General features: G+C 56.6%; 2 protein-coding genes across 4 annotated transcripts in view; one reads left to right on the forward strand and one right to left on the reverse strand.

Annotated features, from left to right (window-relative positions):
- Positions 1-695: 695 nt before the first annotated feature.
- LOC123392398 (proline-rich protein 2-like) lies at positions 696-2,293 on the reverse strand. Its single transcript, XM_045081398.1, has 2 exons — positions 1,400-2,293; positions 696-1,301 (listed from the first exon to the last, which is right to left on the reverse strand). The coding sequence occupies exons 1-2, from the start codon at positions 2,291-2,293 to the stop codon at positions 696-698; spliced, it is 1,500 nt and encodes a 499-aa protein (XP_044937333.1).
- Positions 2,140-25,402, forward strand: part of TUBGCP3 (tubulin gamma complex associated protein 3) — a 65,622-nt gene continuing 42,359 nt past the window's right edge. The window contains exons 1-6 of one of the 3 annotated variants that reach the window (XM_045081285.1): positions 2,140-2,367; positions 12,370-12,477; positions 16,377-16,444; positions 20,650-20,727; positions 22,216-22,433; positions 24,455-24,627. In XM_045081285.1, coding sequence (XP_044937220.1) covers positions 2,292-2,367; positions 12,370-12,477; positions 16,377-16,444; positions 20,650-20,727; positions 22,216-22,433; positions 24,455-24,627 — 721 coding nt within the window. In that variant the 5' untranslated portion in view covers positions 2,140-2,291. Of the gene's footprint in view, positions 2,368-4,385; positions 4,528-12,369; positions 12,478-16,376; positions 16,445-20,649; positions 20,728-22,215; positions 22,434-24,454; positions 24,628-25,402 lie in introns of those variants that run through there. The other 2 variants (XM_045081284.1, XM_045081283.1) reach the window with 2 other exon arrangements.

Genomic DNA, 25,402 nt, shown 5'->3' on the forward strand with positions numbered 1-25,402 from the left:
CGGCACAGGACTTGGTTACGGGGGTCGAAGGAGGCGGGGAGGCACTCGGAGGAGCGGGGCAGGAAGCGGCTACTTCGCCTAGGGCTGAAGAGACCGTCAGAAGAGCTGATGTCCCTGTGTCCCGCGTCTGGAATCTTCCGGCGGGAGTGAGATCTGTGAGGGGCTGGACCGTGACGGGAGGGGCGGGCTGGTCGCAGGCGCTGCCACAGAGGACCTCCGGCTGCTGGCCTGGACCAGCGAGGGCAGAGGCTCTAGGCCGAGAGCCTCAGTGGTCTCCCTCTGCCCTCCACTTCCCCGGCAGGGACTGGTCTGGCTGAGCCTGCCAGAAGGCCAGCAGTGCCCGGAGCTTGCAGGGCAGCGCTCTCGGGAATGTGGGGCAGATCAGGGAAGGGCAGTGGGTGGCCCTGAGAGCGCTCGGGGCAGCCGGCCGACCTGTGCACAGCCACCCTCCAGCCCTCCAGGCCGCCCGGTCCTGTCCTTAGTGACACTGGAGGCACCCAGGGTCTTTCTGTCCTCCAGCTCCTGGCTGTTCCCCACCCTGTGCAGCCGGACCCCCCCAGCCCCTAAGCGCCCGACGACGCGACACGGTGACGTCTGTCCTCTCTCTTCCTGTGCCTCCGTGACGGGGAGTCCGGACGGGGTCAGGACAGAGGTCAGACGTCCTCGGGCCGCATCCGCACGCGGCCGCGCCTCTGTCAGGGCATCCCCGCGGGCCGCCGACGGCCACCTGCGCCCTCTCTGCGGGGGCGTCCGACCCAGGCCTCCGGGGACACCCGCGACGGTGCTGAGCTCCCGCGGGGGTCCGGCCGCCGCAGTCGCCGGCAGGGCAGGTCCCGATGCCCCGCAATCGTCTCAGGGCGTCCGGGACCCCGTCCTTCTCCGCGGTCCCCTGCGCAGCCGGGGATGGGCTTCGGGACGGGCCGACGGCGCTGGGGTGGGCAGGGTCGGCTCGGCTCGGCGGCGGCCTCGTCCTCCGCGGGGCTCCGTGTCCGACGCCCCCGCGTCTGCTCTGCCGGGCCAGCGGCTCTCGCGTCCTTCCGTCCGAGCCCGGCCGTCGGGGCCCTGCGGCCCGGATCCCGGCGGGCGCCGCCCCCTGACCCCTCCCGGAGACCCGGGCCACCGACCGCCGGGCGGGGCCGTCGTGTGTGCAGGGGCGGGGCCGTGGGGACCCTCCGGGCGGACGTGGGCGGGGCCGTGGGGACCCTCCGGGCGGACGTGGGCGGGGCCGTGGGGACCTTCCGGGCGGACGTGGGCGGGGCCGTGGGGACCCGCCGGGCGGACGTGGGCGGGGCCGTGGGGACCTTCCGGGCGGACGTGGGCGGGGCCGTGGGGACCCCCCGGGCGGACGTGGGCGGGGCCGTGGGGACCCCCGGGCGGACGTGGGCGGGGCCGTGGGGACCCCCCGGGCGGACGTGGGCGGGGCCGTGGGGACCCCCGGGCGGACGTGGGCGGGGCCGTGGGGACCGTCCGGGCGGACGTGGGCGGGGCCGTGGGGACCGTCCGGGCGGACGTGGGCGGGGCCGTGGGGACCCCCCGGGCGGACGTGGGCGGGGTCGTGGGGACCTCCCGGGGCGGACGTGGGCGGGGCCGTGGGGACCGTCCGGGCGGACGTGGGCGGGGCCGTGGGGACCGTCCGGGCGGACGTGGGCGGGGCCGTGGGGACCCCCCGGGCGGACGTGGGCGGGGCCGTGGGGACCCTCCGGGCGGACGTGGGCCGGGCCGTGGGGTCCCCCGGGCGGACGTGGGCGGGGCCGTGGGGACCCTCCGGGCGGACGTGGGCGGGGCCGTGGGGACCCTCCGGGCGGACGTGGGCGGGGCCGTGGGGACCCCCCGGGCGGACGTGGGCGGGGCCGTGGGGACCCTCCGGGCGGACGTGGGCGGGGCCGTGGGGACCCCCCGGGCGGACGTGGGCGGGGCCGTGGGGACCGTCCGGGCGGACGTGGGCGGGGCGGGCGGTGCTGACCCTCTGGCGCCGACGTGGGCGGCGGCTCCGCGCTCCGACGGCCACGGGGGCCGGGGCGGCCGGGGCGGCCGGGGCCGGAACCCTCCAGGCCCGGCGGCTGTGGTCGGGGGACCGCGCGCGGGCGGACCGGGGGACGCTGAGGCCGGCGCACCCGCGTCCCGGGCGCCGGAAGAAGCGGAGCCTTGTGGGAAGGGCGCGCGGCGGCGGCGGCTTCCGCTGCGATGGCGGCCTCGTCGGCGGCGCTGCCCGCGGGGCCGTAGCCGGTCGCCGGGTCGGGAGCCCGCGAGGCGTGCGGCGGCGGGCGCGGGCGGGGCTCCGCAGGGCGAGCATGGCGGCCCCGGACCAGAAGTCCCCGAACGTGCTGCTGCAGAGCCTGTGCTGCCGGATCCTGGGCAGGAGCGAAGGTAGCGCGGCGGGCGGGCGCTCGCGGCCGGGGCGCGTCCGGGAGGCCGGGGCGGGGCGGGGCGGGGGCGCGGCGGGCGCGGGGCCTCGGGACCCGGCGCCGCTCGGCCTGTCCTGCGGGACGCGCGGGGACACCGGGGGCGTCCTGGGGGGTCGCGGACGCCGGCCCCGTCGGTCCGCGAAGTCGCTGCGGGCGGGGACGGACGCGCTGGCCCCGCCGCGGACACCGACTTCGCGCCGTCCTCGCTGCGCTTTACGCGGTTTGGCGCGGGGCCGGACTGGGCCGCGGGTGGTGGGCTCCACGCCGCCGGGCGGGGCGCGGGGCGCGGGGCGCGGGTCCGGGGCGCTGCGCGCTGGGCGGGGCGCGACCGCGGAAAGCGCGGGGGCGCGGGAAACCGCGGCGGCGGTGGCGGGGCCCGAGCGAGCCGCGGGGAGGCCGGGGTGGGTGCGGCGCGTCTCGGGCCCCGCGGGTCCGCGGTTTCCTCGGGGCCGGGCCGCGCTCCCGCCTGCGCCTCGCGGCTGGACGCCGAAGGCCGCTGCCCGCTCGTGGCCGCGGGTCGCCGAGACACCGGCGTCTCTAGGACTGGGGGCTGCGGGCCGCGGCCGGTGGAGGCTCCCAGAGGTCGGACAGCCCCGGCGCGGACGCCCGCCCGCCGTCTGCGCGGAGCCGGGTCGGAGCTGCGAGGCCGCGGCGTCTCCGGGACCCGCAGCCTCCCCGTGGCCGCTCCGAGCGCGGGACGCGGCGCACCGAGGCGCCTCCGGCTGACCCGCCTGCCTCCGTGAGCGCCGGCGCCGGGCGGACCGCGGACTTGGCAGTGCGGACGGCGCCGGCGTCTCTCTCTGCTTCGGAAGAGCTTATTTACTCAGTGATCCCTCGACGGCGGGCGGCGGGAGCGCGGGCAGCCGGAGACGGGGCGCGGGCGGGAGCGCGGGCAGCCCCGGGGCGCGGCCCAGGACCGGGCCGCCGGTGCCCTGAGAGCACGTTCTCAGTCGTGCCGGTTCCCCGACACGCGGAGGCTTGGGGTTCCTGCTGTCCCGTCGCACACACTGGGCTGCTTTTCCAGTGCGGCCGTGCTGACCGGTAACTGACGCCGGGTTGACTCACTGATTCCCCTAAAGTAAGCCCTACGCCGAAGTGGGGCTTGAGCTCATGAGCTTGCGCACTCCACGACCCACCGAGCTAGGGGGAGCTGGGGAGGGGGCGAGACAGACAGACGGAGGATGCGACAGTCCGGAGCCACTCCAAGCCCAGCCGGGAGCCCGATGCGGGGCTCCATCCCAGGGGCCTGCGGTCACGACCCGGGCCCTGAGCTGAAGTCAAGAGTTGGAGGCGTAGTTAACTGAGCTTCCAGGTGCTCCGTGTCACTTTTATCTATTTATTTATTTGACAGACCTAGATGACAAGCAGGCAGAGAGAGAGTTGGCGCGGGAGGGGGAAGCAGGCTCCCCGCTGAGCAGAGAGCCCGATGCGGGGCTCGATCCCAGGACCCCGGGATCATGACCTGAGCCGAAGGCAGCGGGTTCAACCCACTGAGCCACCCAGGTGCCCCACCCCCCCGTCACTTTTAATACGAGTTTCATATGAATCAGGTTTTCATAGAGTACTAAAAATTTTTTTCTAGTGGGCTTCAAGGGACCCTCAGAAACAAAGCACCAAAGTGTGATAGTATTTGACATTTTTATAAATTTAGTATGACCATTATTTCTCACCTTTCCCAGCCTGAGAATCTGCTAGAAGTGCGTACTGCGGGCAGTGACGGGAAAGCTCCCCCTGCATTCCTGGTCCTCTCCCAGAGCACGTTTCCCGTATTATGTCTGTGGAGAGTCCGTTGTCTGTGGAAACAGTGTTCTTGATGTTACGGTGTCGCACCTCTGTCGGGGACAACTTTCCTTTTCATACTTTGTGATTCACTGTTTCACAAGAGATCACAAATACAGGAATTTCTGTTTGGTGAGTATTTCCACCCAGATGCTCAGGTGTGATGACCGTACCCTGTGCCTTAAGGGGACCCCCTGCCGCATAGCGGCGCTGGGCGTGCGTCCTGAGCCACGGGGCAGGCCGAGGAAGGAGTCTTGTCTTCCTGGGTCTTGTGCCTCAGGTGGTATTGTTGTTGGTGTCATGATTTTCCAGAAACGGTGTGCAGCTCTTGATGGAGTTCCCGGTAAGTTATGGTCTTCCCTGATTACATATACTTGGGGAAATTGGTGTGTGTTAACTAGACATTACAGCCTACATCAGGAGTGCCTGGTCGGCTCTCAGTGCAGTGTCTGCCTGCGGCTCGGGTCAGGTCCCGCGTGGTGAGGCTTCTTGCTCTGCAGGGAGTCTGCTGCTCCTTCTCTCTCTGCCCCACTCACGGGCCAGCTCACTGTCTCTTAAATAAATAAAAATTATAAAAATAATGACACTTACAATAAATGTATGTTGAAATGTGCACCAATGTCCATTAACATACTGAAATTCCAGAGTTTTAGGCTTCATTTTAAAGTCGTGCTTAGTAGTCTTACCATTTTAAAACGAGTTAATATGCAGAAATCCTGATTTAGATTTCTAATACAGAAAGTGCTGTTAGGTTTAACCTGTCTAAATAACCAGACCCTTTTGGGGATCCTTAATCCTCGGAGTGGAAAGGGGGCCTGAGACCGAACAGTCTGAGAACCAAAGATCCAGAACAATGTGTTTGTGTTTTAGTTCTCGTGTGGGAGCACCGTGCTTCATTCGGTGCGAACTGTGCATGGGATCACCTGTGATCTGTGTCAGCCGGACCGCTGGGTCACGGGCCCCCGCTGCCCGGCGGTGCGTTTGTTGTTGTGTTGTTTGTTGTTTGTGTCGACAGTGTCTTACTGCATCTGAGTCTTCGTGGCTTGTCCCTTTGAATTGTCCACATGGGATGCTTATCTGGAATTAATCTTGGGCCCTGGCTCCGGGTGCTGATTCTGTGGGAGCGCATGAGCTGGAGGGACGCGGCGCGGCTGACTCCCGAGCCCCGAAGCAGCTGTGGTTCAGCTGGTGCCTTGTCCGCCAGTCCTGTAGGACAGCAGCGTCGTCTGCAGGCAGGAGGAGCACTGAGGCACAGAGTCCAGCCTTACCGGTCAGCTCAGTCTGCCCTGGTCACCTTGGGAAGCCCTCGTGGGCACCCAGCGGCGGTGTTGGCGCTCGCCTGAGCGGCGCGCGCCTCTCCCTGCGTCTCTGCGTGCAGTTTTCTTTGATCTGAGTGTGCGTGGAGTCCTTCTGGGTTCTTTCTGGAGAAGAAGCCTCATCACATGGGGGAGGAGAATTTGTTTCCTCTGTGTAATCTACAGGATGAAGAGCAGATTACCTTGCTGAGAGGTTAGATCTGGGTGCTTTGTTGAGTTGTGGTTATGATGGTGGTAGTAGACATGACATACCTTGAAATGACATTTTCAGATTAATAACAGCCATAAAAATAGCTAATGCTTCTCAAGTACTTAGTCTGCGCTGAAGAGCGTGTGCACCGTGAGCTCGTGTGTTCAGCTCCCAGTGGCGCTGGGGTTGGGGTACTTAGTACCCTCCTCTGGGAGCTGGGGAGACCCACGTCTCTGGTTCCAGCACCTGATGTCTTGAAGTCCTTCCCTCCTGTTCTTCGGTGTCGCACTTGACAGCTTCCCTGTCTGTGAGCTGAGTGGAGGCAGGATAGTGCTGGCCCTGCCTGTGGCACGGCCTCTTGCCTCTGGCTTCACCTGCTAGTTCTAGGGAGGGCGTGTGGGGTCAGCGCAGTGTCCGCTCTCTGGGACTTGTCGGACGCCGTGTCCCGGAGTTCACTGGTACCGGGTCTTCTTAAACAGCTCTTCTCGGAGGCGGGGCGGAGTAGCCCTGGCCTCCCTTCCAGGCTGCCGGCGCCCAGAGCGGTTCGGAGGTGGGAACAGAAGACATTCCTGAGGTGTGTTGTGGCTTAAAAAAATAAAAAAAGTTAAATACTCTTTTAATCTTGGGCAGAGCCAGTCATCAGAGAGCTACAGCCGGGCCTCCTGACCTGGGTCTCGACGGACTGACTTCAGCTTGTCTGATTGGGATTTTCGAACCCACCGGCGCCGGCATCCTCTGGGAAATCAGGTGCATGGTCGCGCACCGTGGCTCGCGGTAGCGCCGAGTGGCTCCTCCTGGCAGAGAGCTGCTTCCTCAGAGAGGCCTTCTCCAAGTGGCCCACTTTATGGGGTCCCCCTTTCATTTGTCGTTGTGGGATCCTGCCCGTTTTCTGAGCAGCCCTGACCACAGGCTGATCCGCTGGGTAGGTCCGTGCCTCGTTTCTCGGATTCTCGCCGAGACGGCCTCGTTAGCCGCTGCTCTGTTCCGCTGCTGGTGTGGGGCGTGGAGCGGCCGCTTGGGAATACTCTTCCAGTTCCCGACTGAGCCTAGCGCTGCTCTAGAAACCGAGTAGGATTTGGGGAGTGTTAGCCTAGAGATCTGTGGTGAACGTTGTCTGCTACTTCGCAATTTCATCTTCGATGGTTAGGCTGGCTAAACAGCTAATTGCCAATAGTCCGTGTTCCGTGCAGCTGCCCTGGGAAGCCAGGTAGGTTTTACTCAAAAACAGTAAGATAGGTTTGCAAATGTTTGATGTCAGCAAGAAAGATAGACAACAAACTTGGTCGGCAAGGAGGCAGGGTGAGATGCTGCAGGGGACCAGTGCCGTGTGCAGAGACACGGGCGGGGGTGGGGCGCTGGCAGGGGCGCGCCTCTGGTGTGGAGGAGGTTTGAGTGTTTGTTAGAAAAAGCAAAACTTAATGAGACTTTTGGAGTAGCGATGTTAGTCTGATGTACTTGAATAGGTTGTTAGTAAACTGTGTTTTTGTGGAACTCAGGATCATGGGAATCTGAAGTAGTCTTTGAGTAGAATAGCCGCACAGGCACCCCTTTGTAAGCACGTAGTTTCCAGTGCCACATTTTGTTTCTCTCTGAGCAGTGCTGGGGGGCTCGAACTCAACCCCGAGATCAAGACCTGAGCTGAGATCAAGAGTTGGATGCATAACCAACTGAGCCACCGAAGCACCCCAGTGCCACTTTTAATAGATATAAAATTAACATTTACTACTTAGAAAACTTTAAAAGTGTGGGAAAGTAGGAGGGAGAAAATCAAAAGCACTCGCTCATGTTAGGTTTCCGCCGAAACAGTCTGTTTCCTTTGCCTCCTCTCCCCGTACTCCCCGAGTCCCGAACACAGTGTGTGCTCTGTGCTTGCCCCGCGTGCGTGCGTGTTCGGGGTGTGCTTGGGACGGGAAGGCCCGGGAGGGTCAGGTGGCATTTAGTAGAGAACCAAGTGACGTGCGGAAGGAGCCCCAGGAAGGTGTGGGGGAAGACGGCCCAGGTCTGCGTGGGACGCAGGCGCCCTGTGCCCCAGCGTGGGCAAGGTGGGGAAGTGTGGCCGGGCGCGGGCAGAGCTGCAGGTCGGAGGGGGCGGGAGGGCCTCGGTGAAGGGGCAAGAGCCGGGTTGGGCGGGCCGTCCTGGTGAGTTTGGGTTTTATTCTGGGTGTGTTGGGAGGGTTCAGGCAGAGCGATGGTACTACTTACGTTTTACAAAGATCACTCTGAATTGGGTAATTTCAGGGCGCAAGAGTGGGATGTGGTGACCGAGCTACCGAGGGGACCCCTTCAGGTGAACGGCGGCTGTGGAGTAAATCCCCCGCGTGGGGCTGTTTGGCTCACGGAGAATGCATGCGTAGCTTTTAGAGACCCTGCCGGGATGTTTTGCGGAGCATCAGCATCAGCATCAGCATCAGCATCGGTGCCAGCTCTGTGCTCACCGAGTCCTGGGAGGGCTCCCTGCCGGGTGGTTTTTATTGCTGCGGTTCTAACAGACGAATAATGGTGGCTCTTTGTGGCTTTAAATTGTGTTTCCCTGGGACGCCTGGGTGGCTCAGTTTGTTAAGGCTCTGCCTTCAGCTCAGGTCATGATCCCAGGGTCCTGGGATCGAGTCCCGCATCAGGCTCCTTGCTCAGCAGGGAGCCTGCTTCTCTGCCTGCTTGTGTTCTCCCGCTCGCGCTCTCTCTCTCTCTCTCTGACAAATAAATAAATAAATAAATAAAATCTTTAAAAAAAAAAAATTGTGTTTCCCTGACTATCGCCCTTGGCCCGCAAGGTCGACAAGAACCCTGGTTCGGATGCATCTTCTCTCTCTATTTCCGCAAGTCGACACACTTATATCCGCTTACAGGAGCAATCAGCGAGCAGGGTACAGGAGGGAGCGCATCAGGCCGTGCACCTAAACGAACAACTTCGCTGGCAACCAATGCTGTTTCCGTCCTCTTTGGGCGTTCCGCTGAGTCTCACGCGGCCATCCTCACCTGGCAACTAGCTAGGCGCCATCTTTTACTGGCGGAGGCCGCTCTGGCCAGGGGCCTGCCTCCGACACCTGACGGTCAATGTCTTCGACCCTCTTGTCTTGTGTGTCCTTGCTGTTCATCTTCTTGGTGAATTGTCCGTTGGGAACTTTTGCTTTTTTTTTTACTGTTTTCTTCCCCCCCCTTTCCTGCATTTTGAGAGTTCTCTCTCTCTGTGCATCTGGATTCAAGTCCTTTTCTGTGTTTTGCAAATGTTTTCTGAGTATTTTCATTCTCTTAACATTGTCCTTTGCACAGCAAGAGTTTAATCGTGGATGGACTCCAGTAATCACATTTTGTTATGGTTTAGGATTTTGGTATTTTATGTAGAATCTTTGTCTAACTCCAAGTCACAAAGATGTCTTCTGTTGGATTTTTTCCCTCTCAGAGTGTTGTGGGCTCATGTTTTATGCTTATATGACACAGCTTGCATTGATTCTTGTATATGTTGTATGCTGTGTGCCGACATTCTTTTCTGAGTTCGGAAAAGAAACCCATCACCCCCTCATTTAATTTGCTTTATTCTTTAAGGTTTTTAAAACAGCTTTAAAAACCTGTTTTTTAAGAAAAGATTTTACTTGTTAAGGGTGAGCAGGGCGAGGGGAGGTGGTGGGACCGAGGAGGAGGACAGAATCTGAAGCTGAACGTGAGCCCAGCTCGGGGCTTGCTCGCAGGACCCCGAGTTCATGACTGAGCTGAAGTCAAGAGTCGAGTCACCCAGGCGCCCCTGAAAACATGGTGATACCATGGCCCCATTCCAGATCAATACATCCTGATTGGTGAAAGATGGGGTTTAGAATCAGTATGTTTTTAGGGCGCCTGGGTGGCTCAGTGGGTTAAGCCGCTGCCTTCGGCTCAGGTCATGATCTCAGGGTCCCAGGATCGAGCCCCGCATTGGGTTCCCTGCTCAGCAGGGAACGTGCTTCCTCCTCTCTCTCTGCCTGCCTCTCTGCCTGCTTGTGATCTGTGTCTGTCAAATAAATAAATAACATCTTAAAAAAAAAAATCTTTAGAATCAGTATGTTTTTAAGAGTAAACTTCAATTTTAGAATGAGTTTCAATTTACAGAGACATGGGGACTGCCATAGAGCGTCCCCTTGTGCTGCGACCTCCCCCGTTACTGGCGGCTTACATTAGGATGGTAGGTCGTGCAGTGAGGGACTCTCTCAACGCAGTCACTGCGTGCTTCCCATAGATTTCCTCACTACTGCCTGATGTCGCTTTGCTCCTATAGGGTTCCTGCAAGGCACCGTGTGACCTTGAGCTGTCCTGTCTCCTTGGGCTCCTGTTGGCTCTGATAGTTTCTCAGACTTTAAAAATCACTATTTTTTTGATGACCTTGACAGTTTTGAGGATTGAAAGTTACTTTACAGAACATCTTAGTTGGAATTTAGCTGGTGTTTTTTTCGCTCGAAACTAGACTGTGATTCTGTCTGTTGGGCAGAAGGCCCCGGAGTCCGGAGTGCCCTTCTCATCGCCTTATATCTGGGGTGTATGGTGTCAGGGCGCCCGTCACGTGGTCACTGCGGTCTTGACCTGGATTGCCTGGCTGAGGTATGTCTGTCAGTTGTCTCCTCTGCCCGGAGCTCTTCCCCACTCCCAGGCTCCCCTCTTGGCTGGGCAGACGCCACGCGGCCCATGCTTACCTGCTGGGCGTCATGGTGCTCCTGCCCCTTGAGGCCGGCGGCTGCAGAAGGGACCTGACCTTCGTTTTCAGAAGTTTCTGTGGGATCAGTGACAGTATTGCCACTTTGATCCCTGAATTTATGTTTGTCTTTTCTTGATCACAAATTTGTTTCTCAATTCCAGTTTTTAAGAACCAGCTTTTGGTTTCACTGATTTTGTTTTTCTTATTTTTTCTGTAAATTTCATTGATTTTTGCTTTTATCTTTATTATTTCTTAATGGTCTGAGTTTAGTTTGCTTTTCTTTTTCTAGATTTTATTCTGTAAGCCGAGACTATTGACTTGAAACCTGTCTTCCTTTTTTTTTTTTTTTAAGATTTTATGTATTTATATGACAGACTGCGCAAGTCGGCAGAGAGGCAGGCAGAGAGAGGGGGAAGCAGGCTCCCCGCTGAGCAGGGCGCGCGATGCGGGCTCGATCCCAGGACCCCGAGACCATGACCCGAGCCGAAGGCAGCGGCCCACCCCACGGAGCCCCCAGGCGCCCCGAGAGACCTATCTTCCTTTTTAATCAAAGCGTTTTATACTCGACATTTTCCCCCCAAACACTGTTTCAGCTGAACCCCACATATTTTAATGTGTTGTGTTTCCATTTTCATTCAGTTCAAGATGTTTTCTGATTTTCTTTGAGACTTTCTCTGGCTGTCGTGCTATGTAGGGCCATGTTGATTGTCTTGCAGGCGGGGGAGGATTTTTCTGTTACCGATCTCAAGTGTAATTCTTAATTCTGTTCCTCGTGGAGAACACACTACAGTAATTTTGGTTATTTTGTATTTGATAAGGTTTGTTCTGTGACCCCCAGCTTAGTCTGTCCTGGTGAGTGTTCCCCGTGTGTTTGAAACCTCCGTAAGTGCCACCGGGGCTTGGCAAGGCCTGCCTGGTTCCGGGCTGCTCAGGTCTGCATCCTTGCTCGTCCTCTGATCTTTCTGATGATGGAGGAAAGGCATTGTTGCCCATGGTGCCTGTTGGACTGTCTGGGGTTTCGTTGTGTTCGTGGTTTGGGGGATGTAGGTTGGGGTGCGCCCTGCGGGGTGGTTGTGCTTCAGGGAAAGGTAGGGCTGTTGCTGCTGTTACCCTGTGAGGATGTTGACTCCGGGGCCTGGGAATGAGGCTGGGGTCTGTCGTTCAGTCTGCTGCTTCTACTTCATGTCCTTTGCTGTCCTCGTGTCCAGCCAGATCCTCTATGGTTTGTCTGGGCGAGGTCCTCCCTGCTCGTCTGGGTGAGCGGGAAGCGGCAGAGGCCCCGGGACTCTGTTCTCCAGCCGGACTTCCCGCCCGACCTCGTCTGCCCCAGGTCACTCACACCTTCCGCGCGGGGGAGGCTGCAGGTCCCCCTCTCTGGAGCCTCCCTGGTTTCCTGTTGGCACTCGTGTCGTGTGCCCTGCCCCCCTCCAGCGGACACTGGACCTGGAGCCTCCCGCTCCTCACACTGGTTGACTTCTCTTCGCTGTGGTTTCCGCCTTGTTTCCTTTGCCCCGTGGGTTTCTGCTTTTGTACAAACAAACAGAATTCTTGATGCTCAGTGGGGTTTTCGGCGGGAGTGGAGGCAGACGTCTGTGGTTAAGCCGCCGTCCCGATCCGGGGTGCCAGTGTGCTTTGATTCTCAAGATCCCCTTCGGTGCTCCACGTCTGTGGATCCAGTCAATCTTGGAATGTCTTGGGGTTCTCCGGGACACGCCTGCCTCTCACGGGCCGCGTTCGGTCTGCAACTCCACCTGCTCCTTTTTTGTGGTGACCGGCCCTGGTCACCGTCTGTCTCCTAGGATTCTTCACACTGTGGTCCTGCTGCCGTCTCCTTTCCGTGGTTTCGGGGACCGTATTTTATTCATTCATGTGCTTTGGTCTCTTATGAGCTCCTCTGTCCGCTCAGGGAAGACCTGAGGGAGGTGGGAGCTCCATGGAGGTCCGCGGTCCACACCTGACGCCAGGCGGCGAGCGCATTCCCTGAGCGCCAGTGACCTGCGATCTCCTGTTCCCTTGCAGCTGACGTGGCCCAGCAGTTCCAGTACGCCGTGCGCGTCATCGGCAGCAACTTCGCCCCGACGGTCGAGAGAGACGAATTTCTTGTAGCGGAAAAAATCAAGAAAGAACGTACGTATTTTTTTCGGTGTCACAGTGTGTAGGATTTTTGAACTTGTGTGCGTGCGTATACATACACACGTGTGCAGACGTGTGGTTCCAGGCATGGTGTAATTACAGGTGCTGTTAGTGTGTATATAAAACATGTATTAAAAACATCGACAAGGGGTGCCTGGGTGGCGCCATGGGTTAAGCCGCTGCCTTCGGCTCAGGTCATGATCCCAGGGTCCTGGGATCGAGTCCCGCATCGGGCTCTCTGCTCAACCAGGAGCCTGCTTCCTCCTCTCTCTCTGCCTGCTTGTGATCTCGGTGTGTCCAATAAATAAATAAAATCTTTAAAGAAAAATATGGACAACTTAATTGTGTCTTTTATTAGAACATAGTGCAAGAGAGTTTTTAATTTTTTTTTTTTTTATTTTTTCAAAGATTTATTTATTTAATTGAAGTAGCGAGCATTAGGGGAGGTGCAGAGGGAGAGGGAGAGGAGCAGGCTGCCGGCTGAGCTCAGAGCCCGACCTGGAGCTCAATCCCAGAACCCTGGGGTCATGGCCTGAGCCAAATCAAGAGTCAGACGCCTCTTAGAGGGAGCCCCCAGGTGGCCCCAGGCGCGCCAGCAGAATGTGCGGGTGCGGGCGATGAAGCTGGCTGCGAGCTCCGGGCCATCCTGCTGCTTGTGGGGCTAACGCGCCCCCTCCGCCCCCTCTGACCAGGGGCCATGGAGCGGCACAGTAGCCTCTGCTGCTGTCCGCATCCAGACTTCTGGTACTGTAGAAGTTGTGAGCATCTTCATTCTGAGCTGTACTGAAGGCTCTCGTAGACATCATTACCTTCGAGAAGAAAGCTCTTCCTTTATTAGCTCTGGGTTGCTGACGTGTTTGTTCTCTGTGCGAGGTGGGGCCCCGGCACTGTGTGAGGGATGGCGCTTTGCACAGAGCGGTCCACATAGGAAGATTTCTCTCGTGCCCGTTGGAGGGTGGCTTTTCTCTGGAGGCCGGCTCCTCGCGGTTCTCCGGGCTGTCCGAGCCCAGCTTCGGCTGCCAGAAAGCAGGCCTTGCCGTGAAGGTCACCGTGTTCTCCCTGCTGAGGCCTGGCCTGGCTCTGAACTGCCTGGACGAAATGGGCTTCGGACTGACTTCAGCGTTGGCAAACCCGTAATGATGCCTTCTAGGATTTCCCTTCTTTGTCGATTAGTCACCCGAGCTGGTGCGTCCTTTACTGCGTTTGACCCGTGGTCTGCACGCCCTGCTGTGGAGCCCAGCTCGGGGGGGCAGCCCTGCTGGCGAGGTGGTGCCACTCGGGTACCTTGGCTTGGCCGTCCTCTCCTCGGCACAGCCCTGAAGTGACCCTTCCGTTGGTGTTACTGAGCGAAATGTATTATTTAGGGGAGGGACACAAATGGAGGATTGATCCTGCTGTTAACCTCTAAAATCTTATTTTTTAAAAAAAATTTTATTTGAGAGAGAGGGAATGAGAGGGGGAAGGTCAGAGCAAGAAGCAGAGTCCGTGCTGAGCAGGGAGCCTGATTCGGGACTTGAGCCCCGGACTCTGGGATCATGACCCGAGCCAAAGGCAGGCGCCCAACCAGCTGAGCCACCCAGGCGCCCCTAACATCTTATTTTTATTTACATTTCTTGTCTGTAAAGCTGAACATAAGAGCCCCGCTCTCCTGGAGCTGTAACACTATCACATCTCGGATGATTTTAGTATTTCGGACTTTAGATTATTTTCCATTTTGGTTTTTTTTTTTTTTTTTTTAAAGATTTTATTTATTTACTTGAGAGAGAGACAGTGAGAGAGAGCATGAATGAGGAGAAGGTCAGAGGGAGAAGCAGACTCCCCGTGGAGCTGGGAGTCCGATGCAGGACTCGATCCCGGGACTCCAGGATCATGACCTGAGCTGAAGACAGTCGTCCAACCAACTGAGCCACCCAGGCGTCCCTGATTATTTTCCATTTTGGATGATTAGTGACATCTCTGGCCATCAGGAACTGTGTTAACAGACCGTTCCCTTTGCAGATTCGCATCTCAAGGCCTCCTGGGGCGCATGTGTGCGAACGCGTAATCCAGTTTATCACGGGCAGTGAGGAGGGCCCATGGTGTGATGAACACTGGGCGTGGTACGCAGCCCACGAGTTGTTGAGTGCTACGTCTGAAACTAGTGTCCTACTTGCTGGCTCATTGAGTAGAAAAAGTTTGAACTCAGAGTCACAGGACAGGCAGTGACATTGCTGGAGTGGATGTTGCAAAGAAGTCTTGGGATCTCCTTTAAGAAGAAAGCTGTGGTCGTGCATAGTTGGGGTGTGTGTACCTTCTGCGGTTTTGCAGACCGGTGTGTCGACGCAGCACGCCTTTTCTGCCTCTTCCCACCAGGTGGCCGTTGCTCTGTTGGGCACCCCACGCTGTCAGCACCCTCTCGGGGTCTGAGGCGGCCCAGCTGCCGGCGGTGCAGTATTACTGATGTTTCTCTCGTGTCATGGTCACCACGGACTTCCCGGTTTCATTAAATCTTACATAGAAGCTTTTTGATACTTGAGTACAGTCTTCAGTAGATTGAATTAAGGTAGTTCTGTCCTTTGGAATAATACAAAAGTCATTTTCCATTTTATATGGTGGACTTAAAATACAAAACAGTAGCACATTTTATACTGTTGCAAAACTGATCATGTGTGACAAAATTTAACACCTAATGATTTCTGAATTTCTCACATTAGTGAGTGGGGTACATTGTAAGTAAAGATTCATTTTGCAGTCTGACAGATAAAACATTTTCTGGTGAATGTTCTGTTTATTTTTATTTGTGTTATGTACAGTTTTGTTGTTCTGTGATTGTTTGCATGTGTGAATTAGTGTCGGTCTCATTCTATAGAAAGAACATCTCTTGCTTAACTTAATGACTGTATTTATTTGGAGTATTTTTGTATATTTGAAAAGGAAATTAGTTGAATTTTAATTGCATTATCTTAGTTGAAAGCATTTTGTAGCAATACCCTTTAAAGGCAGTTTTGCTCTTAGGACAACTTGGTAGAGCAGGTGGGACAGGGGTGACAAAACCTCTGGTCTCTGGTTCGTGAGGTCAGAACGTGATACCAAGAACCATTCCCAGCTGGTGTGCATGAGAAAGGATCGGCCGGCAAGCCAGTTACTGTCTTTCTGCAAACCGGTTGGAGCGTTTAGAGCTCCGTGAACTTGGCTGATGAGATCTCCAGACAGCAGTCCTGCTGCTGTTCGCTTGGTGGTGAAGGTGGCACCTCTTCTTCCGGGGCGGGCGCGCGCACAGCTGCTGTGTGCGGCGTGGCAGGTGTGGGTGCGTGGGGTCTCCTCCCTCGGGGCCCGGGCCCAGCCTGTGGCCTCATCCTTTGTGGAACGGATCAGAGCACGGGCACCTGGCTTGTTTTTGGCTTCCAGGAAGCCAGTGAGTGTAGCGCAGGCGTCTGAAGACATTTACTGGTGTCTGCTCCGTGTCCGCAGAAACAGTGGCGGCGTGCGGTCCTGAGTCAGGCCATTGTGAAGGCTTCACTCATTGCCGTCTGGATTCAGCACTGCCACGGCGTTCTCACCTACGTCTCGCTCCAGGGAGTCGCTGAGGAGTCAAACTGGTTGTCCTCGGCCTCACCGGACCGCTTGTTGATGTTTGCAGATAGAACCCAAAGGTCCCATCATTCTGTTACTTCGGCCAACTTTCTCGTAAACTCTGATTGCAGCCTCGTGTTGTCCAGATTTACAAATGTCAGAGAGATTAAAGGCACGGACTGAGTCTGCAGAGCTGGAACGTCACCTGTTGGCGAGTGATTTCGACTCTTAAGCTCGGGACTCCTTGCAGACGTCAGTTACCTGTTTCCGTGGGCGAGACGACCGTAGGCGGGTTCCGCTGTACGCGCTTAACCTTCTCCTTTTCTGTGCCCACTTTCCAGTTATCCGGCAAAGACGGGAGGCGGACGCTGCCTTGTTCTCGGAGCTGCACAGGAAGTTACACTCACAGGTACAGCATGTCCTGCGGGGCCGCGGCCGGCGGGCCGCTCTGGGGGCTGGGCGCCGCCTTCCACTTGTCTGCGTTGAGTGGTGGCTTCTAACAGTAGATTGCGTTTGCTTCTTAAGAGCTTTCCAACATTAAAAGTAAGGTTTAGATGGATTTAATGGCACATTGCTAATGAAGTCGATGGAAGCCGTGTGGGGAGAGTCATGGGGATTAGGGACGGCTGAGCTCCCGGGGCAGAGGGCTCCGTTCCCTCGTGGGGAGGGAGCACACTGGAGCGAGTCTTCACCACACATCACACCGAATGCCGGTCCTCTAGATCCGCGCTCCTGTTCTGGGATCAGGCCCCGATCGGGGCTGTTCGAGTGAATAACTGAAAAAAATTTTGATTTTGAACATTTTGTGATTGGATGTTGATAACTTGCCCACAAGTGATTTGTGTTTTTTTTTTAAACCTTTTCTTCCCCTAAACAGAAGCCTCTGCTCTCCTGTACACGCAGAGATTAACCGGGGGTGAGAGTCCTGTGTTCTGCCGGGACGGAAGTGTAGCTCATGTAGCTCTCCCCTCCCCCGTCATGGAGAAGAGAGGCCACAGAAGCTTCCTGCTTGGCTCTTTGAGTACAGTGATTTTTACTGAGTTGTGCCTAAGCCTCTTAGAGATTGAACTCGTCTTTCAAGTTTCTCTATTTGTTTTCTTTTCTTTTTTTTTTAAAGATTTAAAAAAAAAATTTGACAGAGCTCTCAAGTAGGCAGAGAGGCAGACAGACAGAGAGGAGGAAGCAGGCTCCCCGCTGAGCAGAGAGCCCGATGGGGGCTCGATCCCAGGACCCTGCGATCATGACCTGCGCCGAAGGCAGAGGCTTTAACCCACTGAGCCCCCCAGGCACCCCTCTCTTTATTTCTAATTTAAAATGGTGGTTTTCCAAAATTGTGTTTGGAACGCTGACTGCTCATTCTTAGACAGTGTTGAGACAGCCGGCTCCCTGGGGCTGACAGCCAGGCAGCGGGGCTCATTGCGCGGCTGAAAGGAGACGGGCGGTGCCGGGGTCGCGGCAGGACCGCTCGTAACCAGGCTGGTCAGGAGGACACCGCAGAGAAGCAGCCGTCCTGTCTGCCGTCGATGTTTCCTCCGTCGTCCCACTGAGGGCCCTTCTCGGCTGTGCGTCCTGTGAGGCGCGGGCAGGACTCGGGGCGTGGCAGGAGTGAGGTTGGGGACGGGGACCCGGAATTCCCCGGTGGCAGTCTCGATGTCGCCGAGCTGGCTAGAGGCGCAGCGAGTGTGCCGTGGTGCCTGCCGGGAGAAAGGGGCACGGGGTAGGGGTGGCACAGGGCAGGTGGAGGGTCAGGGCTGGCCGGTGGCCAGCCGTGCAGGGGTGACGTTGGTCGGGAGGGATGAGTGCCGCCTGACGCTGCACGTCGGGTAGTAGCCGCTTCACACAGCCGCTGGTTCTGAAGTCCCTCCGGGTCTTCCGGGCCTCGTGCATCCTCTTGCCGTTGGGCTCAGGCTGTGCATCTGAGGTTCACGCCGGAGTCGGGGTCCTGCGATGTCAGACGCTAGGTAGCAGGGCCTGAAGCGGGTCAGAAGCATCTAAGACGTCTGAGGCTGTGCCCGCGGATCGCCCCCCCTTCTGTGCGCTGCTTTGGGCTCTGGGGGCCTGAGGGCCTCTGCGTGGGGCCCCCTGGGGCTGATGGGGCTCCGGGCGGTGAGCCCCGCTGCTCTCCACGCCTGCCAGGCGGCAGCTTGGCGCTGGCTCAACAGCCCCGGCACCGCCATGCCCTGCTCCCTGGCTCTGGGGAGCGGCGTCCTCCAGCCCCTCGGGCCTGCCTGCGGGTGGGGGTCCCGCGTTCCCTGCGGTGCGCGCCCCTCTGCAGGGCCCTGCCTCGCTCGCCCCTCAGGCTGTTCTGCTGACAGGGGCGCCTCCTGCACAGGCGCCACTTGCTGGGGTGTTGGTGCCCAGCTCCATACGCTTCTGCAGCTTCCTCTGCTGTGCCCTGTGTGTCGTCTGGGTTTCTCCAGGCCAGGGCGGTGGGTCCACCCTGGGACACGTGCTGCACCAGGACAGCCTGTGCTGCCTTCCCAAAGCCCCCGCCGCTGGGGGGGCCCCTCCCCCGCACCGAAGGGCCCTTCTGTATTTCTTGTTTCACAGCCCCGGGGCCGTTCGCTGCTGTCCAGGCTCACCCTGCTCTTTCCTCTGCATTTTCCTTTTTTGGACCTTTGTTTGACCTGGTTTGTTAAGGCGCAGCCAGAAGCTGAGTGTCACGTTGACGCCGCTTCTCTCCCCTTCCGCGGCCTCCCAGGGCTCGTTCGCGCTTCCGCGCAGGCGGGCCTCTCCGCGTTCCCCCGGGAGTCAGGCAGGCCTCGGTTTGCAGCCCAGCTTTCGGGGATGGAGGTCGCTTAGCTTTTCACCTCTGGCTCTGTGGTTTGTGGGGCGAAGAGTGAAGCCCGTGTCCCCACGTGGGTGTGCCGACAGCAGGAGGCCATGAGTGGAGGACGTCCCCCGTGGGCTTCCTGCAGCGGCAGCGCCCTTAGCTGACTGCCCGCCCCCTTGAAGGAGATGGGATCCGGTGAGGAGCGGCCCCTCGGACGCGGGCAGATGGGCTTCAGGCCTTGCTCCTGTGTCCGTGGGGTCCCCGAACCCGGGGCCTGCGCACGGGGCTGTGAAGGTTGTCTGGGTAGATGCTGGGTCACCGTGTGCTCGCCTTGCCCTTGGCCGAATGACTTGTCCTTGTCATTGTCCTCCCGAATGACTGTAGTTTCCTGTGCATCTCGTCTTGTCTCCGCAGTCCAGCCTCCAGGGACTGTCGGCAGGTGCAGTCAGGCCGTTGCGGGCTTCCTGCTGTCCCACGTTTTGGTCCCACACAGGAGACCCCTTTGTCTGAGGCTTCATTCCATTCCCAGTGTCCATGCTCCTGCCTGGCGTTAGCCGGGTTCATCTGTGTCCGCTTCCCTGAAAAGGCCGTCCTGCTCCCTCCTCTGCATGCGTCGCCCATTTCTGTAGGAGACCCTGTCCTCTCTGGGGTCCTTTTGTAAGCGTTGGGCCACTTGTGACCCCCACCCCAGGTCCGAGATGTTCTGTGTCCCACCAGGGGGCCTCTGCTGGTTTGTCTCTTTGCCACCAGAGTGAGGACTGTTGGGGCTGGTGAGCTTATTATTTCTGGAAAATTATGTGTAAATCAGTTTTTTTTTTTTTTAAGAGTTTTATTTATTTGACAGATGGATGACAAGTAGGCAGAGAGGCAGGCAGTAAGAGAGGTGGGGAGAAGCAGGCTTCCCGCTGAGCAGAGAGCCTGATGCAGGCCTCGATCCCAGGACCCTGAGATCACGACCTGAGCCGAAGGCAGGGGCTTAACCCACTGAGCCCCCCAGGCAGCCCAGTAAATCAGTTTTTTAAGTTAGATCATAAGTTAAATACCTGAGATGAGCCTTTTCTTTTACGAAACTTCCAAGGCGTATTTTCTATAATGAAGAACTTGTGTAAAGTGAACATAGCCATTGCAGTTCTGTAAAGAAAAGGTGTTTACGTATTCCAGCTTGTGCATCCAAAGGTAAGGCCGTATGAATAGAGGAGAAGCACTCTGTAAATCCGGGAAGAAACACAAGGAGGGTGGGCTGCTGCTGACGGGGGCGTCCGGGTGCGGCCAGAGACTGTTGGGAGCGAATGAGCTCCCGAAGGCGGCCTCCCGCAGAAACCTGGCGTTGAGCTTGTCCTGGCAGCTCCTCCTTCAGGACCTTGGGTGTAGGTGTGCGTGATGCTGAGGCTTACAGTGTGTGCGTTACAGGTGCTTTTTCTTTCTTCCTGCAATGCTCTTTTATGGCCAGTGGCTCTTCGTGGGGGTGGGGTGGGAAGCAGTCACCTGTTCTTTGATGGCATTTTTTTAATACTTGCTATGTTTAGGAAGTTGGTTATTCTAAAAATTATTCTAAGGGGGAACTGCAGTTAATCTGGAATCCGGAATAGGGTGGTTCACAAACGTTCTCATTAGGGACTACGGAATCGTTTTCAGCGGGGGAGGACCCCTCGAGAGCGCTATTTCCAGCCCTACTTAGTGGGCAGTGCTGTCGGCGATCCCTGAAAAATGAGCGCCCTTAGATTCGGGATCATGCGAATTAAAAGAACGCGTTTCCTGTTCGGAAATGTAATTTAGGAGAGCGGTAGGTAAAACTGGAAAGTAGTGCTAACTTGTTCTTGTAATGTTTTCTTTTTAAACAGGGAGTTTTGAAAAATAAATGGTCAATTCTCTACCTCTTGCTAAGCCTTAGTGAAGATCCGCGCAAGCAGCCGAACAAGGTGAGAGGCTCTGTTTCCGCAGCTCGTGCCTTGTCTTCCTCGGACCCGCTCAGTGTCGGAGCGGAGCCTGCGCGGGGGCGGGAGGGGCCGAGGCAGGCCGAGATCCCAGGGTCTTGTGGGACAGCGATACCAAGTTTTGACAGGAATTGGCTTCTGTGCTTAAGGAAATGATAAGAGAATAAACAACTTGTCCAGTTTTCTTGGCATTCATGGCAGGCCAAGAGATTTTCTTCTCTTTTTTTTCCTAAAAGATTTTATTTATTTGTCAGAGAGCCAGTGAGGACAAGCTGAGGGAGTGGCAGGCAGAGGGACAGCAGGCTCCTCACTGGGCGAAGAGGAGCCCGACGCGGGGCTCGATCCCAGGACCCTGGGGTCATGACCTGAGCTGAAGCAGAGGCTTCACCCCCTGAGTCCCCAGGTGCCCCTCGTTCTTTAGAGCGGGTACTCACTTTTCCGCACTTGGGTCGTTTCCTCAGATGTGACCGTGTCCGTGGACGAGAGCGGGAAAACGGTTTTCACAGGTTACCGACAGGAGCATGCCGCAGTTTTGTGTGGGTTAGAGGCCTTTCAGGTTTTCTTGGGTCTTCACATATCATCACGAGCATTGATAACTGTCCTGCCCGTGTGAACTGTGTTGTCACGCGGGCTCAGTCTGTGGCCTGTGCGGCGTCCAGAAGAGCTGTCGGGCTGCCCACGGTGTCCGCTGCGAGGGCTGCTCTACTGCAGGACCCGCGTGCCTCCCGGGGGGGCTCTCTGTGTCGAAAGCCTCCGTGTGAGTAACGAGCGCGTTTTGATTTTAGAGTAGTGCCACCCCTGCAGACACATTTGAGTAATCATTTGGGTTTTAGTGTGCTTGGATTCTGTAGAATGTGTTCAGTTGTCAGACCATGTGGCAGTTTTGGAGTTTAGAAAACATTCTGCAGTGAGTCGGTTCTGCCATGTTTCAGAGTATAACAAATTATTGCTACTGAGTACCAACTTGATTACAGAACCAACATCTGAATATATGTTATCTTTATGGATTTGGGAAGTGTTCTGTAATTTTTGTATTTTTTTAAGATTTTATTTAATTATTTTAGGGGTAGAGAGAGAGCACAGAAGCGAGGGGAGGGAGAGAGAGACAGACAGACTTCACACCGAGCGTGGAGCCCAATGTAGGGCTTGATCCCACAGCCCTGAGGTCACGACCAGAACTGAAACCAAGAGTCGGATGCTGAACTAACTGATCCACCCAGGCGGCCCTGTGTCTCTATTCTTTTTTTTTTTAAGATTTTATTTATTTATTTGACAGACAGAGATCACAAGTAGGCAGAGAGGCAGGCAGAGAGGGAGGAAGGGAAGCACAGGGCCCCCGCTGAGCAGAGAGCCCGATGCGGGACTTGATCCCAGGACCCTGAGATCATGACCTGAGCCGAAGGCAGCGGCTTAACCCACGGAGCCACCCAGGTGCCCCCCTGTGTCTCTCTTCTTAATGGATTTCCTTTCCAGGTTTCCGCCTATGCCGCGTTATTTGCACAAGCGTTACCAAGAGATGCTCACTCGACTCCCTACTACTACGCCAGGCCTCAGACTCTGCCGCTGAACTACCAGGACCGCAGCACCCAGTCGGCCCAGAGCGCCGGCAGCCTGGGAAGCAGTGGCGTCAGCAGCATAAGTGTGTACGCCTTAAATGGCCCGACCCCAACGCCACAGTGTCTCCTTCCAGGGTAAATCCAGCTTGCACACGCACATCGCTTAACCAGTAGAGACGGAAGAATCCTCAGACTTTGATCAGGCGTTTTGTGTGTTCACTGAAACTCTGTAGAGCCTCGTGTGTTCCGTGAATGTTCTAGGCACTGTCTCTGATGTGCTTCCTCCTAGGATTTTATTCTTTCCAAAAACTGTTTTCAGTGGGAATTCTTTGCACTTCTAGTCGTGGTTGACCGTGACGATGTCTGGTCTGCTCTCACCCTGTTAACGCAAGTACGTGGTAGCAGAGGCCGGGCAGAAGAGTGACAGGACGGGCCTGTCGTTGTGCGGTGACTCGCAGACATTTCCTTGCTGTGTTCCCGCACTTACCTCTCCGTGGGTATCGGCCCCTTCACTGAGGCGTGCTGTTCTCTTTGCTGAATTACTGAAGAGACAAGTTATGCTAAAATAAAGCTGTCTTGTCCTCAAGTGCTGGGCTCTCCTGCGGACCGGGTGTCACGGCGCCCGGTGCTGTACGGGGCTGAGGGGGAGCTCCAGGAGCGCGCGGCCGGCGTGCTGTCACATCTCACCATGTTTTTTGGGGACACAGTTTGTGCTTGGGAGTGGAACCGCTGCTCATAGAGTAGTAAACTCAAAACTTTGCTCTTCTTGTCTTTTTACGTGTTTCTGTGCATGGTTCCTTCCTGGCAACCACATTAAAGCTGACTGTCATAAAGTGGGTATTTTTCCAGACCAGTGACTAGAGAGTCGGGGTTGCGTGTGTTCCGCATGACCGTGGCCTCCTGGGAAGTTCATGTGTGATGGAAATATGGTTAGGTTCACGGCCCTAGAACCTCGAACGTGCGCACCACACGTGGATTACACATGCCGTCTGGTTTCCAGAAAGATAGCAGAAGAGGTTCTGGAGATGTACTCTCTGACGTGTATTCTGGCTAAAAGAGTCAACAGACTTTGTCACTTTTGCTTTAGAATTTGAAATAATTGTCCTGATACTAAAAAAACTGTGTAGAGAACTGTGAACTGAAATGGTCCTTCAGAATTTTTTTCTTAAATCTGGAACTGCATTAAAGGTCGTAGTTGGACAAGTACTATGGAGGACTTCTCCCACTGAAGCTAGAAAAGAGACAGGGCTGTTCACTGCTCGCAGTGTCAGTGGGGACAGATGGGGCTGTCCGCGTGGCACCGAGTGAATCAGTCTGCCTTGTGGAGGCTCGTTTGTGTGCTGCAGTCCTGAGAAGTGGTATTTTCGTTGCAAGTGTCAAAACATACGTCCTCAGAAATCAGCTGTTGGGTTTTTAGAATTTCAAAGTGCAGCTTTTATTTTATTTTTTTTAGATTTTACTTACTTGAGAGAGTGAGAGGGAGCGAGCACAATCAGGGGAAGCAGCAGAGTCAGAGGGAGAAGCAGACTCTCCACTGTAGGGAACCCGATGCGGGGCTCGATCCCAGGCCCCCAGGATCATGACCTGAGCTGGAGCAGATGCTTCATCGGCTGAGCCCCCCCAGGCGCCCCCTCACAGAACAGCTTTGTTCTCCAAATCATCAAAAGCTGTCCTGACCTTTTTGCTTTTGTCTTTGACTTTACATTTGTACATTTTTGGAATTAATTGCAAATTGCGATATTTTGTTTTGTGTTGAACACTGCAAATGCTGGGAGATGAGTGCTCATGCAGAGAGAGGGCAGCGCTCCCGACGCTTAACTCCTGGGGTCTGCCCATTGCTGGTTAAGTTTGAAGTCAAAATTAGGTGCGAATTTCAAAGTGGTTTCAGTAATGTATGTTACGTGTTTGTAAAGAAAAGCCAAATAGATTTTGATTTTTACGCTAAGAAGTATGTGGGAGGTGCCAGTAAGAGCCTGAATGCCAGCCTAAAGGCCCCAAAGAGCCCCCGGACTGATCAGCTGATGGACTCGCCCAGCCCAGATTTCTAACATTACAGAATCCGATATAGTAATACAAGCAGAATTTCTAGGAGTGGTTTGTCTCTCGAGTGAGCAGCCCCGGTGTTTGGAGATAGGAAATGCTCTTTCTTCTTTCAGACAGCCTCATCATGCGCCCGGAGTAGGGGACGGTCTGCGGCAGCAGTTGGGGTCACGTCTCGCGTGGACTCTGACTGCAAACCAGCCTTCTTCACAAACCACTACCTCAAAAGGTCTCCCGAACGCGGTTTCTCGCAACATGACAAGACCGAGGAGGGAAGGGGACGCAGGTGGTGAGTAAGGATAGACTTTAATGTAGATTTTCTTTGCATATTTAGAATTTATGCTTCCCTCATCTTAAACTACTGATGAGGAGTCCTTGCTTACAATTGTCGAGTGGTGGGGGTTCTCATGATGAGAGGCTCGGAGTCAAAGTATCGTCTCACGTGCCTTGGGAGGTTTGGCAGTGCCTGGGACATTGGAGAAACCTCTTGAAGATTTATTTGGTGGTTAAGTGGCTATATGGAGGGTCTTAAAACGCCACTAGATCCCGAAAGAAATGAGTTTCTCTCCAGAGAGCCGTGTGAGTAGCAGCGTTCAGAACATGAGTGTCTGGGAACAGAGGATGGGCTGCGTTGTCCGCTTGTCCCCGGCAGCTTCGGAAGTCCCTCTGGCTGCTGTCTTTGCTTACGGAGAAGGCGAGGGCCAGGGGTGTCTTGTGTGCACCTGGGAACACGGCCCAGAGCGTGGAGCCCGGCCTGTGCAGCCGCACTTCCCGCCTCTGTCCGTCCTGTAACACGGGACGGCTTGGGAGGCTTTGGCTGGGCGGCTGGTGCCCAGACGGGAAGAGTGCCCTTCTCCGATGCTCACTGGCCGTGGCTTCCGATCTCTTCAGGCCTGTGTAATGTGAAAGCTGACATGACAAGGTGTCACGGTGTTGCCGGTCAGTCCGGAGGAGCAGGAGGGACGTGCGAGGGGCAGGCAGCTGCGGCGGCAGGTGCAGCCGGACGCGTCCGGGGCCTCACGCAGTGTGGACGGACTAGACGCTTCCTTTAAAGGACGTGAAAC

Source organism: Mustela putorius, unplaced genomic scaffold, assembly GCF_011764305.1.
Source record: "Mustela putorius furo isolate JIRA1106 unplaced genomic scaffold, ASM1176430v1.1 tig00000551_pilon_pilon_pilon, whole genome shotgun sequence".
NCBI lineage: Eukaryota > Metazoa > Chordata > Mammalia > Carnivora > Mustelidae > Mustela > Mustela putorius.